The 15823-nt window shown below is 42.3% G+C and overlaps 1 protein-coding gene across 1 annotated transcript in view; it reads left to right on the top strand.

Annotated features, from left to right (window-relative positions):
• Positions 1 to 509: 509 nt before the first annotated feature.
• The window catches only part of LOC143277414 (uncharacterized), a 24281-nt gene continuing 8967 nt past the window's right edge, over positions 510 to 15823 (top strand). The window contains exons 1-8 of the mRNA XM_076582218.1: positions 510 to 513; positions 8805 to 9222; positions 10476 to 10588; positions 12019 to 12133; positions 12583 to 12713; positions 13224 to 13319; positions 13543 to 13652; positions 15703 to 15823. The exon at positions 15703 to 15823 is cut by the window's right edge and continues 77 nt beyond it. Of these exons, the coding sequence (XP_076438333.1) occupies positions 510 to 513; positions 8805 to 9222; positions 10476 to 10588; positions 12019 to 12133; positions 12583 to 12713; positions 13224 to 13319; positions 13543 to 13652; positions 15703 to 15823 (1108 nt within the window). The remainder of the gene's footprint in view (positions 514 to 8804; positions 9223 to 10475; positions 10589 to 12018; positions 12134 to 12582; positions 12714 to 13223; positions 13320 to 13542; positions 13653 to 15702) is intronic.

Here is a 15823-nt window from a genome sequence, read left to right as displayed (position 1 = left end):
TTATGAATGTTTTCCAGTTTCTCACCAGTTATGGCATTTCATAAAGAATGAAGACAGTATTATATAAAGGTAAATTCACGAAGGCAGCACAGTATCATTTTGCTCGTAAGTACAATTTATTTTGACATTTTACGCAATGCACAACTTGGATATACTTCATGCTCTGCATATTAACGTGTCACAGTAGAATATAAATATCTAAATACGTGTTAACCAGATTTGTTTCAATGAAGATTGTCGGAGCACTGTCCAGACAATTAATTCAGAAAGCATGGAAGGCAGATAATGGCAAAATCGACCAACATCATGTCTTGATATGAAAAGAACGGTATGAAGTACATATTTTTCTTTGGAAATGAATCGGTATTTGCAAATGTGACTCATGAACCCTGGCGCAGCAGACACGTCAGTTTAGCGTGGGAAAAGAATGCATCTGGCTGGAGTATGAAGGTGGCAAAATGAAGTGCATCAGATAGTCACGAAGAGCAAAGACTGCATGGAAGATGAAAATGGGTAAGTCTCCAAGTTGGAATTGGGGGTCTCTCAGTATGATTCAATATAGACATGTGTTTACAATGATTATTCAAATATTTCACATGTTATCAGGATTGCAATTGAATAGAGAAATATCTGCAACAATTTTGTGAGAATCTGTTTTGTTCTTGTGTCTTCAGCGTGTTGAAAATGATCAAAAACATCCAAATATTCGGCGCCGTTTTGTGACATGGTAATGTGTCTGAACATGAAGTGGTCAACACAAATAAGTACAAACCTATTTAAAATCCAGTACATACAGACGTGATCTATATTCATTTGTTGTTATAATAAAACATTGATCATTAATAAAAATGGTACATCAAGTTTGAAATATTACGCAAAAAAAACCGTTTGACAGACGTAAATAACCCGTTACACTTGACATGTTTTTCATCCATTCAAAGGCAAGCACATTCATGAATACACTACACGTTCTTACTTGCAACAGGTGGTCAACACATCTTCGACAGCACATAAACTCGTTTTCTGGTAAAATGTTGATTCAGCTATTTAAATGCAATCAACTTCGCATGTTATTTTTTGGTTCCGCTTTTCTGTGTTACGTCTGTGCATGCAAACATCCCAATAAAAATATACATGTAAACAAAATTAGAACCGTTTTCACATAAATCATGCGGATTCACCTCGGGAAAGCGTAAATCGGTTTGACAAACACCCTTCAATCGTGTGTGTTGGAATACAGATTCAGAGAGTGTGGTGTTTCCAACAGCATGTGAAATGTACATATGCTACACGAAAATCTCTGATATGTTCATTCGCACCCAGCGGTTGATGTATTGTTTGAAAATAAACTGTGCATGTTAATTTCGTCGTTGTTATGGTTTGTTTATGCATTTTCTCTCATCCGATTAAGTTTAGACACAATCACTGTTTCTCAAACATGGTGAGATGCGGTCATATTCGGATATTAGATTTCGAAATAAGTCAGCTCAAGTTGTTCGATAAGACTGCTTTCATTTGAAGACTTGTTGCCTAAAAAATTTCAAACAACGAAGTTCAAAGTGGAACATCGCCCCCTTTGATTACCTTGATTCTGACTTATGTTGTCTGGTGATGTTTTATCACGAAATGATGTAGTTTATCAGTTCGCGTGACAGACGAAGTGTGGAATGGGGAAAAAAAAAATCTTTGTATCCGAAACACGTCAGTCCCTACCTGCTTTTTGTTTTGCATAATTTTATTAGAACAGCCACGATTTACATCACACAAGTTCTGAAAAACCAAACTGTATATTGATTCTGAATGATTTTTCTAAAATTAAGGTTGAAGCATTTCACGTTCAGAAGTGCTTGAGATGAAGTCAAGTGTTTCGTTCGGAGACGGAACACATGTTCTTCGGTTCTGCTTTACGCAGATAATGAAATTCCGTATTCTTAGTTGTTTTTGTTTGTTGCTGTTAGTGTTGTTGTTGTTGTTTTTTCTCATAGTTTTACTTTTATTACATTTTGCTTTTCTGTAATCCTACAGATTTGTTCACTGAGGATAACGCTAATAAGTTTTCTGTTGACTGATCGAATAAAAAGATACAAAGAATCTGGTGTTTTATCACAATTCTTCAGATAAAGAGGATAACTTTTGTCAAGAGAGATATAAATTTATACTATTCCCATTTCATGATAAGATGAACAGTAGTACTTTAACAGTTAAAACATTGGGGAGAATTGATGTGAAAATGTAGTGCCTGCAGTTTTTCTGAAAAAAATAAAACATCTAGGGTGGGGAAGTTAGTTTAGGTATTTTGGTTTCCATGTTACATGTGTCATAAGGTTTTAGGTAATCATTAATGAAATACATAATTTTGCACAGACTTTGTTTGATTTCATTGGATAGGCTAAGGATTGCATGATAAATTCATTTTTATCATTATTATAAATCCAGTAATTCAAATATCTATGTCGGGAAAGTTAGTTTAGGTAACTTGGATTCAGTGTTACACATGTTACAACAAAGTTATACATATTCATTAATAAAACATATGATTAATTGTTATTATCATGATTATTATTTATATCCCACGCTAAATTGACGTCTACTGCGCCAGGGTTCATGAGTCACATTTGCAAATACCGGTTCATTTCCACAGAAAAATATGTATTTCATACCGTTCTTTTCAAATCAATATATGATGTTGGTCGATTTTGCCATCATCTGCCTTCTATACTTTCCGAATTAATTGTCTGGACAGAGCGCCGACAACGTTCATTGAAACAGATGTGGTTAACAGATATTTAGATATTGTTCTTTCGAACTAAAATGAATTATCCCGTGCTGCCTTCGTAAATTCAGCTTTGCAGTCGGCATAATACTGATTTCATTCTTTATGATATGTCATGACTGGTAAGAAACTGGAAACACTCATAAAAGCGAATTTGCGTCTTCTACCAATTAATAATAAAAATAAAAAATTAGTATGAATTACATGAAATTGAAAATGCTTGTTTCCTTTTGATCCCAAAGAGTTCTCTTACTAGCTTTCTGTACAGTATCTGTTGTCTGCCCACAGATCAGCATCAGCGCGGCAGCAGTCAGCCACATGTATTTGTATTTGTATCACAACAGATTTCTCTGTGTGAAATTCGGGCTGCTCTCCCCAGGGACAGCGCGTCGCTACACTACAGCGCCACCCATTTTTTTTAGTATTTTTTCCTGCGTGCAATTTTTTATTTGTTTTTCCTATCGAAGTGGATTTTTCTACAGAATTTCGCCAGGAACAACCCTTTTGTTGCCGTGGGTTCTTTTATGTGCGCTAAGTGCATGCTGCACACGGGACCTCGGTGTATTGTCTCATCCGAATGACTAGCGTCCAGACCACCACTCAAGGTCTAGTGGAGGGGGAGAAAATATCGGCAGCTGAGCCGTGATTCGAACCAGCGCGCACAGATTCTCTCGCTTCCTTGGCGGACGCGTTACCTCTAGGCCATACCGTGCTGAACTTGTTGGAGTTTTAACGATCTATTGGCGCCAAGTTTGTTCGGTTGGAGTTATTTGACACGCTGAACACGCCTCTGGCGGCTTTTTTCCGCGCTTGCCTAGCATATTTCCTTGTCTACATAATTTGCATTCCACGTCCGCTATCCAGATAAACACTTTTGCATAGGTTTTTTTCTCCCTGAGTTTGCCTATCTGCACTGATTCACATCTCCATCCCCAATGCCCCCCCTCCCCTCCCAATAGCCATATCCAAGTCCACACCAAACGAGAATGAGAAGAGCACAGGCATCGTGTGTATGCGTGTGTGTTCGAAGCTCTTGACTCAGAGATGTTGGGCGGGGCTTCAGAAGATCGAATGCAATCCAGAAGTAATGAGAAACACCGAACCCGCCAGTTTCGCTCACGCTTTGTCTCGAATATCGTGGGTATCTGGGAAACAGGAACGTTGAGAATGTTATGCGTAACAGCAGGTGAACTGAGTGATCACTTGTGTCTTGTGTTGTACTGGTGTCTAACATTGTTTGGCTCATGTGTGTCGACACACAACTCGAGTCTGTGTGATAAACCTGTGTTTAGGGTGTCTGGTGTGTTTGTATATAAACATATGTAGGCTTATGTATATATATATGCATGTGTGTGTTCATACGTATGTGCCCCTTGTAAACTAAACTTATTTTCTTTGGGAATATTTTTTGTCTGTGGACACTAAATTTGGCTCCCCAGGTCAGCATATAGATTACACACCGGAGTAGTGCTGAACGCTCCCAGACCGAGCCTGAACCGCTGATGGTGTATGGGGTCTGAAGTTTTGAGGTAGGACGGCCTTGCGGAGCAACAGACCATGCAGCCGTAGTCCAGTTTGGAGCTGACCAAAGCTCTGTACAGGAGGTGAAACTTTCAGTCCGCTCCCTGGTCCATGTGGGTCATCACTACGCAATGTTGAGTTGAGATGTTGAGTGCTTTTTGGCTGAAGAAGTTCAGTTTCTTATCGAAGGTGACTCCCGGCAGCTTGGTCTCATTTACGACCCGAATGGTGTCTTTTCCGAGTTGAGTCTCCGGGTCCGAAAAATGGTCTGTGAGGATATGAAAATGAGCGCACTGGGTGGAATTTTAACCCGTTCTCCTGGGCCCACAGCTGGATCTTATTCACGCACAAGTGGAGCTGGCGCTGAACACCGGCATACAATAGACCATTAGAGAGTTCCGTGTTGACATGACTTATAGAGGCGCGTCACGATCTGTGCTTTTGAAGTTGATTGGCTCTCCGAAATTTCGAGCAACGAAGCGATCGAGAGAGGAAGAAAGTGCAAAACAGAAGGCTTTCTTCGACTTTTTGCTTCAGTTTTTGTTCTTTTTTTTAATTGTGCATATGTTGTACAGTTTGGTTTAAATGGATGCTATCAACTGAAGAAATGGAGGATAGCACATATCTTTGCTGCTTTTAACCGATTCCGTATAAACATGGAAAGAGTTGAAGCGGTAGGTGCACCACAGCCCCCTGGTGGTCTTATCGTCCTTCCACCCCGACGAAGAAGAAGAATTGCGCAAGATTTCACCGAACTGGTTGTAACCGCACATACCATAATTTGAAAACGAGTGGGACCGTGATGGATATAAACCAATAGTACAACTTCCTGGTATTAAAAAATGACATGGTAACGCCCTGGAACCATGCAAGGTGTTTAAAGAGGAAAATCTGGGGCGGAGTAAGAACATCACTTGCTGGTACTCACCACAACGACTGGCACAAATATTCTTTTTCACCGAAAACGGAAAATCTACAAAAACGTCAAAGCATAATTATAAGCTCAGGTTTACAAAGGCACACTTACCAATCGAATCCCTTGAAGAAATAGAAGCAGAAGAGACTGAGACGGCCGTCAAATCAAATGAGGAGAGCTCATTTTCAAATCCCAAAAGAAATCGTTCACTCTCTCACAAAACCTAACCTTGCAGCAAAACATATTTCCATCAAAACGGAATCAGATCCTATGGGGCCATTACCAAAACAATAGAACCGCAACAGACATCTAGACTAACCCAGCTTATGGCTCATTGGGAAAATGTCATTATTTCCCATTCCCTCGTTGCGTCGATTCTAATCGTTTCAACATGGGGTGGTATTGTGCGAAAAGCGATGGCCTCTTTGATCCTGGTTTTGATGAAGGTCCAGAGGAAACGTGTGTAACAGTGTCAGAAAGACATGTACGTAGTCTACTGTCGGAAATGCTCGTATGATGGAATGATCGTTATGTCGTTTTTGAAGAAAGGGACTTACAGTCAGTGAGGGGCTACAGTGTATAGTAAGATTCGGTTGGATGCCATTGAACAACATACTTTTAAGTAGCATGCATTGTGTAATGAACTCTTATAAAATACTATCTACTTTTTCATTTAAATACTGAGTTTAATTTTGCTTAGAAACATTCATTTGATAATCAACGTTTGAATTCGGATTTTGTGTGTGTGTGGGTGGAGTATGGGTATGTGTGTGTGCTTGTGTGTGTGTCTTGTGTGTGTGTGTGTTGTGTGTGTGTGTGGTGAGTGCGATGCGTTAGCATGTGTGTGGGAGGTGGTGGTGCTATACGACGGAGTGTGAAGGTAATAGTGTGTGTGGTTGTGTGTGCTTGGACTCTCCACATACTGTTATATACGAGATGACTCTTTCGGCGATTATCCCGTGTGATATCATTAACTTTAACAATGTACGTGTTTCATCCTGTCAAGATCGTGTTGTAGGTTTGGAGTGTTGTAGTGTGGGTCTTGGGCTGCGGGTCTTAGCCTCGAAAGGTGTGTAAGAGGATGGGAAGTGGTGTCACGTAATCTTGATGGTGTGTTGTGGAGCTGATGTCACGCTCATAATGTGCTGTTTGAGCAGTGGCTTAATATTGGTGCAGTGGACTGTCATGTACGTAGGTGCATTTTCTGTTATGCTGCTGTCGTGCTGTCTGTTAACTTTGTGATCCTTCAAATTGTTTAATTTACTTTGCTTTTTAATTGCATTCTTCGTTACGTTTCTATCATGGTTATTTAACTTTTTTTTAGGCGTTGTACATTTTTGGATAGATTGATGATGAAACTTTATAATATTTATTAAATCTTGTTTCTAACTACAGTTAACCTAAAGCATAAAGGATAGATTTATTAGATATAGCATTATAATTTCTTTCAATCAGTGCAAGTTAATATGAAATATATTCCAAGCGCTTTATTATCTTGATCGTAGTTTTGCTGTCCTATTTTGTTTTTCTCTTGTAGGGAGTGTTATGTTGGTTTTTTTTTGTTTTTTTTGTTGTTTTTTTCCCAAGGCCTGACTAAGCGCGTTGGGTTACGCTGCTGGTCAGGCATCTGCTTGGCAGATGTGGTGTAGCGTATATGGTTTTGTCCGAACGCAGTGACGCCTCCTTGAGCTACTGAAAAAAACTGAAAAGCTTGTGTCGATCGCCTTTGGCATTATTTACAATTTCGAGTAAAAGTTCGATACGCATGCGCAAGATCCAAGATGGCCGCGGATCTCTCCAGCGGTCTATTTCGCAGTACTGCACTGACCACTTACCTATGATACACCCTCTCCCACGGTAACTGACCAAGTCTGGACTTAATTCTTTTTATACTATAAGTATATTTTGAGTCATGCGAAGGTGGTATGAAGGTGAAACAGATTTTGTTTTTGTTATTACCCTTAGTAACAACACTGACTTTCACCTATGACAACGATTCAAAGTATATTAAAAGTCATGTATGAAACAGGAGTATGGCTGCCTACAAGGCGGGGTAAAAAGTCACACACGTAAAAGCCCACTGGTGTATACTTTTATACGAGTGAACGTGGGACTTGCAGCCCACGGACGAAGAAGAAGAAGAAGAAGGGTTGACGCTGCAGCCAGAAAAATCTTGCACGGTTCTGTTTAATCCTGGTTGTAACCGAGACACATTACCTAGTTCTAAAATAGGTGCGACTGTGATTGAATATAAACAAATAGTAAAATTCCTTGGTGTTTATTTCACATCAAAATTGGCATGGAAATCACACTTGGAATACCATGACAAAGGCTTATTAAAGATTGTTAGCAAGCAACTCTGGGGACAGGATACCTCTGTAATGATACATCTAACTCATCGCTGGTATGCTCACCACTAAACTATGCACAAGAGGTATTCTTTTCTGCACCAAAACACATGTTAAAAAATTACAAAATGTCGATAGTTAAGCATAATTATAAGCTTGCTGTTGGTGTTCCACTTTATAATTCAACTTAAAAAAACAAATACACAGAAAAAAAACCCTTTGAAGAACATATGAAACTTGTATCAGCAAAGTATATCTTGAAAAGTTCAACAGTTCAAGATTCAAATACTGCCGAGATCAGTTTAAAATCAAACCCTCATTTCCCTAAAAGAACGCAGTCTGTTCACTCTCTCACAACTAAAGGTACTTATACCTCTGACATAATTATCAAGAACATCGGGAGTAAACCCAAATCAAACTTTCCCTCGGTTATCATTCACGGCAATACCTAAATGGGAGATAAAAAAAAAAAAAAGAAGAAGAAAAATAGAAAACCGCAACATTTGACATTACCTAGTTTAGAAAAAAAAGCTATATTCACAGCAGAACATATGGCTACATTAATGGGATTAGATCGTTCAATTAATCTTCCCATTACCATACTTCAAGTGTTATTTTGCGTCGATTCTAAATCTGTATTACAAACATGAGCGGGTGGATCATTGTGCGAAAAAAGGCGCAATGAGTATTAACCATCCCATATAAATTCGTATTCCTGTTCCTTGCATGAAGGTTATTCTCTACTGGAGAAAACGTGATGGAACCATGTCAATAAACTGATACAGAAGTCTCACCCTGTCAGAGAAAATGCTAACTATGACTCGCGCAAAATCGATCGTATGTCTTCTCTTAAAACAAAAGGACATTACAGTCAGTTGCAGGAGGCTCACCAGTCGTATATACAGACTTCGGTTGGATGCCATTAGAACAAAACATACTTCTAAAGTAGCATGCATTTGTGGTAATGAAACTCCTTACATAAAAAACATATCTACCTTTTTCATTTACAAAATCTGCAGTTTCAACTTCTTGCCTTCGAAACATTTCATTTGATAATCAACTTGTGTTTGAAATAGTTCAGAGTTTAATTTGTGTGTGTGTGTGTGTGTGTGTGTGTGTGTGTGTGTGTGTGTGTGTGTGTGTGTGTGTGTGTGTGTGTGTGTGTGTGTGTGTGTGTGTGCGTGCATGTGCTTGCGCGCGCGTGTGTTTGTGTTGTGCCCTATACCGATCGTGATGCTGTGGACAGTGACAAAGGTGGTGATGGTTGTGTGGCCCCTTGCCGACCTCTCCACCATCCTGCTCCTCCCAGCTCCACAAACGGCCACGGACAACCTGACGTCATCTTCCAACGCGACGATTACTCCCGTTGTGATATCAGTTCCAAACGTGACGTTAACGGCCAATGTGACGTCAGCTTTCGACGACACGTCATCACTGCTCACCAATGACATCACACGCACCTTACTCGACCTCAAGGTCTTGGGAGCTGTTCGATCATGTCTGTGGGGTCTTTGGGTCTCCGTGCTCTTTGCCTCGCAGAAGGGTGAAACGAGGATGCGGAACGTGGTGTTCTACGTCATCTTGATGGCGATGTTGATGACGTGGATGTACAACAGCGCCAAAGTGCTGCTGTTTTCCGAGCGGAGTGAAGTCTTAAATGATTGGTCAGTGGACTGTCGATGACGTGAGGGTGATTTTCTGTTACTTCTGTCTGCCTGCCTGTCTGTCTACCTTTTTTCTGAACTCCTACCCCAACCCCACCTCTGCTTTTAATTACTTTATTTTTTAATTGTCATATCTTCATTACTAGTTTTCTGCATCAGTGGTTCATTTAAACTTTTTTTTTAGGCGTTCGCGTACGTTTTTGTGACTAGACTTGATGACTGACAACTTTATGTAATATTATGATTAGAAATATCATTGCTGTTTCCATAAAGCGTACAGTAGACCTAAACGAGCATCACAAAGGAAGAGTCTTCATTCAGAATATAGGGCCCATTGCAAACCAACGTCTTCCTTTGCGGAAGTCTCAGTGGCAAGTGTAGGAAAGAAAATATCCAAAGCGCTTTATTAACTGCTTGAATGCCGCTGACGAGTATGCTCGTCCATGAATGGCTGTCACCTCGCTTAGATAAGAGGGAGCCTGTCTATGTTCCCCAAGGTCTACTGTTCCCCAGCAGAGCTTACTGGTCAGGATAACTTTTTATCGAACGTTTCAATCCCATGTACACTAAATAATTTACATTAATATTATATTTTTCTGTAAAGCATGTGTAACTGAAGAAGCACCCATCCTCAGCAACATCTCAAACCAGAAATATATTCTTGTTTGTCCAGTATTTGTAGTGAATTGTGTTGTTACCAATTCTAAATTTGTCGTTGTAAAAGAGGGGCTCTGCAGTACCTCGTGTGGCTCTTTGAATTCTACGTGTTTCGTAAAATTCGTGTATGCCTGATATACATTTTTCCAAAACTGGTTACATTCGGTATTTAGAAAGTCGCCATTATTTGTCTGGACTTTTCCCCTTCAGGTTTGGTATGCATTCCTTTTGGGTAGCAAAGTCAATAACAGCACTTAAAGTACACAAAAGAGTTGTAGCCTGACTGCACTTCAAATTCATGTCACACTGACCTCATTTCATTGAGGTTCAGCAGTCAGGGAATTGCCTATAATGTCAGCGATAGTGATCAATTATTTACCGAAAACAGCTTCAAGCATTCGACGATTTTATGTTAACACAACACCCCCCCCCCTCCCCACCCGCCCCCTCTCTCTCTCTCTCGCTGTGTTCATCTCTGTCTCTCCTCATATTTCTGTTCATCATTAAGGCATGCGTATCTTCATTCACTTGTAAACAATGAACTTTTTTTTCCCCTCACGCACTCTCACATGCGCTGGCGTCATTTGGTTTCGCAGGTGTCACAAAGCTTCCTTGGCGTGGACAGGCATGGCTTGCATCGTCACATCCGGACTGTTGCTATGGTCACGGCACGTGCAGGACGTGAAGCACGCAGGGTCAAAGGACAAGGGTGAAGAGTGCCCATTGCTTGAAGAAACATCGAGCAAGGGAGAATCGGATCCAGTATCAGCGGTAAGGTTGATCAGCTCGTTGATCATGTCCAACACTGGGAATGTCTTTGAGCGTGAAAAAGGGTGTTAGACCTCCTTGAACAGATAAAGATTCAAATCCGAATAATTGATGACGGGGTCTTTTCTGATATTTGCATCTTTCGGTCATTTAAATGGAGAATGTGAGCGTGTGTTTGTGTGAGTGTTTTGTGTGTTTATGTGAGTGTTTTGTGTGTGTGTGTGTGTGTGTGTGTGTGTGTGTGTGTGTGTGAGCGTGCGTGGGTCCTGTGTGTGTGTGTGTGTGTGTGTGTGTGTGTGTGCACATCATGTACGTGTGTGAAATGAGTTGGTGAGATAGAAAGCAGGTTTCAATCAACATTTGTTATTTCTGATGACAGTGTTTGCTCCAGATTTATGATGTATGATATAATCTGGACGTCTCGCTGTGGCTAATATTCGGTGTTTGGTACTTTTATCACTGTCATCATCGCCATCGTTGTTGCCACCATCATCAACAACAACATACTTCTTTATTTTCGTTCTCATCTCATTGCTTACAAATTTTATTTTTGTTGTTGCTCTTTTATTACTGATGCTGTTACCACCTTTTTCTCTATAATCACCAACTTCATCATCAGCAGCAGCAATCGTCTTATGATTTTTTTTGAAAATTAAAGAAAAAAAATTATCGTCATCAACGTCATCATCCCCATCATCGTAATCCTCCTCATCCTCATTTCCTTTCAGACTTTAGGCCGAACGTCTGCACTGTTCCAACTTCTGAAAAGCTCTCTTCCTGACCTTCACATCATCCTCTGCGGTTTGTGTTTCCTTCTGTTCGCCGTCGCCTGTAAGTTGGAGAAGTATCTGCTGTTACTGTCGTTGTGGTGATGGTGCTGATGGCAGTAATGGAAGTGGTGGTTGTGGTGAATGCAGTGGGTGGATCTCTCTCTCTCTCTCTCTCTCTCTCTCTCTCTCTCTATATATATATATATATATATATATATGTGTGTGTGTGTGTGTGTGTGTGTGTGTGTGTGTGTGCATTTACAGAGAGAAGGAGATGATGATGATGAGAGAGACAGACAGACAGAGAGTCTGGGTACAAGTGTGTGTTGAGGGTGTGGGATGAGGGAGGCTACAAGCGAGTGATAGCCTGTCCCAAACCAGACAGAGAAAAGACAGACAATAAACCACAGAAAACGCAGATGCAGACATCGGCATCTCAACACGGGGCAAGAAAACAGATGCAAGCGCACGCGCGCGCGCGCACACACACACACACACACACACACACACACACACACACACACACACCTCCCACAAGTAACCTATCCCCGTTAAGACCACATACTGACCATTCAGCGTACGCCCACCTTGTGGTTGTCAGGCTCATTGCTGATCCCTATGTACACTGGTCAGCTGATAGACAGCCTGCTGGTCACCCCTCCCCTCCACTCCACTGGACACACCGTCCTCCGCCTGACTCTCGTCGCCGCCTGCAGGTACTTGATATGACATGGTTACTTACATAGCACCTGTCCTCTGTCAGAGACGAAGCTTTCAGCGCTCTGCAAACACGGATCGAGTCATTTGCACAACAGGCTGCCTTCCTTGTGTTGGGAAGACTGACAACTGCCACAAGACGCTCATCGTTGTGTAAGCACAAAGCAATTCGCTTTACATCATCTTGTGTTAATGCCTGAAAGTAAGATGAGTCTGATGACTGACCACGATATTTTAATGGAATGAACTTGTCTCTGATGTAACTCAGGGCAGGACACTGAAGCACAGAGTTAACTTTATTTTCTGGTGCGTTTTTTTACACAGTGGACATAGCACATCCCTTTCGTATGAGAGGGTATGTTTTCATGAGAGCCTATGCCTGTAGGGATATACGTTATGTTCCTACAGCTGCCTGTGTGTTTGTGTATTCCAACCTGTATCCCCACAGGTTGGTGTGTACCTGGCTGCACAAGTGGATGTTCAGCATGTACGTGGCCAGAATCACCCTCCGTCTCCGTTACCAGTTCTTCGCCTCCGTCATGGCTCAGGCTGTGCCGTTCTTTGACGAGCACGACACAGGTGGGTTCCACCCGGCCCCCCTCAACTCCACCCCCCCCTCCCGCCAATACCCTCCTCCCCCTCGCCACCCCACTGATCCGCAGTAAACTATCATCAGTTTGTGTGTGTGTGCATAATTATGTTCTGGAAGAAACATTGAAGAGCATGCTTTATAAGCTTCTGCCTGTTGTGTTCAGCGTTTTTGTGTTTATTGTTGCATTGTATTGTCTTTGACCGAGTGGATTAGTTTGAACAAATAACATTGGAGCAGTGGCCTAATGGATGGTGCACTCAGCTACGAAGCGAGTGACCTGGGTTCGATTCATATAATGAACCGGTATTTTTTTCTTTTTTGTTTTTGTAGATTTATCTATTTATCTTTTTTTTTCTTTTTTTTTTTTTTTTTTTTACTTCTCACTGTGTGGGAAGTAGTGAGGGTCGGAATTTGCATCCCCCCCCCCCCCCCCCCCCGATTCCTACGTCTACATCCCGCGTTCAACATGCACGTATGCTGGATGCTGTGTTATACAGGGGAACTGGTGTCCAGACTGCTGACCGACGTGGCAGTGATTGGAGACAGTCTGTCTCCCAGTCTGGAACTGTGCCTTAGGGACATCTTCTGTGCAGGTGCGTTGATGGATACGTGGATGGGTGGGTGGGTAAAGTTGTTGAGGAGGTGGGTGTTGATGTGTATAGCGCGCGCGCACGAGTGTGTGTGTGTGTGTGTGTGTGTGTGTGTGTGTGTGTGTGTGTGTGTGTGTGAATTTCTAGTGATCGTATCAGGGCAGATTCTCACTGGTACAGGAAGTAAGAGAATGTGACAGACTGCAGTGCTGTTTGGTGGCTGCAGCTGGTGCTATGGTGCTGACGGTTCGGACCTCCTGGCAGCTCTCTCTCCTCACACTCACCTTTCTTCCGGCGTTTGTGGCCGTCTCGTTCTTCTATGGTGTGGTTATGAAGGTGAGGCCCCTCCTCCTCCCTCTCTCCCTCAGTATTTCTGTCTGTCAGTCTTTCTCTTCGACTCGCCAGTCTCTCTCTTTCTCTCTCCCTCTGTGTTTGTGATCTCTAACAACTCTAAACATAAGGATTAGTGTGGTCACGTCAAAAGCTGATTGATAAAGAAGTAGGTGGAGGAGAAGCCAGAGGAGGAGAAGGAGGGGTATGTGAACAAGGAGGAGGAGGGAGAAAGGTGTGGGGGGGGGGGAGGGGGAGAGAAAAGACGGAGGGTAATCTTAGTCATCGTCTGTGTCTCATCACTATGCAGGAGAACGGACTTGAAATTGAAAATGAAAGGCTGTGTTTTTGTTTGTTCTGACACAGACACTAACTAACCCCATAGATACCGGGTGGAAAGGCCGCGTCTTTGTTTGTACCTCAGGCACTTACAAACCCCTCAGGTATCGAATTGAAAGGCTGGATCTTAGTTTGGTTTGACACAGAGACTAACTAGCTCATGAGATATTGAATTGAAATACTGGAGTTTACTTTGTTTTGACCACCGACACTAACTAGCCCATGTGATATTAAATCAAAAGGCCGGATCGTAGCTTGCTTTTATCACAGACACTAAAAAAAAAAACCCTGAGGAGTCGAATTGAAAGGTCGGGTCTTAATTTGATTTGACCTCAGACACTAACTAAAACCTGAGATGTTTAACTGGAATGTCGGATCTTAGTTTGTTTTGACCACATACAGCTACTAACCCCTGAGATATTGAATCAGAAGGCCGGATCTTAGTTGGTTTGAATTCAGACACTTCCTAACCCCTGAGATGTCGTATGGAAAGGCCGGATAGTAGTCTGTTTTTACCTCAGATACTAAAATCCCCAGATATAGCAGTGGCTGAATTGCGCTGAGGTGTATGAACGATTTTTGGCAGCGCAAAGCTTGCTTAAGTTCGGAATTTTCCTGTATCTTCTACCATGGCAACATCAGTGTTGTCCCTCTGGCAACATTCGGAAGAACACAGCCTCTCTGACTAGTACACACAAATATGCATGCTTGCACTCGAGGCTGCCCAGGCTCAACTGCATAGCATAGCAGATGTGGTGTAGCGCATGTATATGGATTTGTCCGAAAGCAATGACGCCTCCTTGAGAAAGTGAAACTGAAAAAACAACAACTGAAACAGACACGAACAACAGCGCCTTGAGACATCAGTATTTGTGTCACGGTGCATTCGATCTTGAAACTGAAAAAAAAGAAAAACTGAAACAGACTAAAAACAACGCCTTAAGACGCAAGTGTCTGCGTATTTGTATTTGTATTACTTTTTTTTGTCACAACAGATTTCTCCGTGTGAAATTCGGGCCTAAAAAAAAAAAAAAAAAAAAATCTGCCTACAATGTTATTTGTTTTTCTATCGAAGTGGGTTTTCCTACAGAATTTTGCCAGGGACAACCCTTTTGTTGCCGTGGGTTCTTTTACTCGCGCTAAATGCATGCTGCACACGGGACCTCGATTTATCATCTCATCCGAATGACAAGCGTCCAGGGACCACCGCTCAAGGTCTAGTGGAGGGGGAAGAAGTACTGGCGACTGCTGGTGTGATTCGAACCAGTGCGCTCAGATTGTGTGTGTCATGGCGCAGTGGAGGAAGATGGCAGAATGGTTAAAACGCTCAGCTGCCAGTATACAGAGTCTGTGAGGGTGTGGGTTCGAATCCCGCACACGCCCTTTCTCGCAGGTTTGACTGGAAAATTAAACTGAGCGTCTAGTCAGTCGGATGAGACAACGAACCGAGGTTCCGTGTGCAACACGCACTTGGCGCACTGAAAAAGAACCCATGGCAACGAAAAGGGTTGTCCTCCAGCAAAACTCTGTTGAAGAAATCCACTCTGATAGGTACACAAATATATAACAACGCACTCAATGCCTGACAAAGCGCGTTGGGTTATGCTGCTGGTCAGGCGTTTGCCTAGCTATATGTGGTGTGACGTAGTATATGGATTCGTCCGAACGCAATGACAGACACCTCCTTGAGAAACTGAAACTGAACCTGAAACTGCAGTGGATCGGCACCTCCAGCCAGGAGATGATGGCCGACATTGGGGACAAGGCCAAGGAGGCGATGGCCAATGTCCGCACGGTGCGCAGCTTCGCCATGGAGACCCACGAGGTCTCACGGTTGC

The sequence above is a fragment of the Babylonia areolata genome, chromosome 2 (assembly GCF_041734735.1).
Source record: "Babylonia areolata isolate BAREFJ2019XMU chromosome 2, ASM4173473v1, whole genome shotgun sequence".
NCBI classification, from domain to species: Eukaryota; Metazoa; Mollusca; class Gastropoda; order Neogastropoda; family Buccinidae; genus Babylonia; species Babylonia areolata.
Note: the sequence above shows the minus strand (reverse complement) of the source record. Positions and strands in the feature narration are given on the sequence as shown.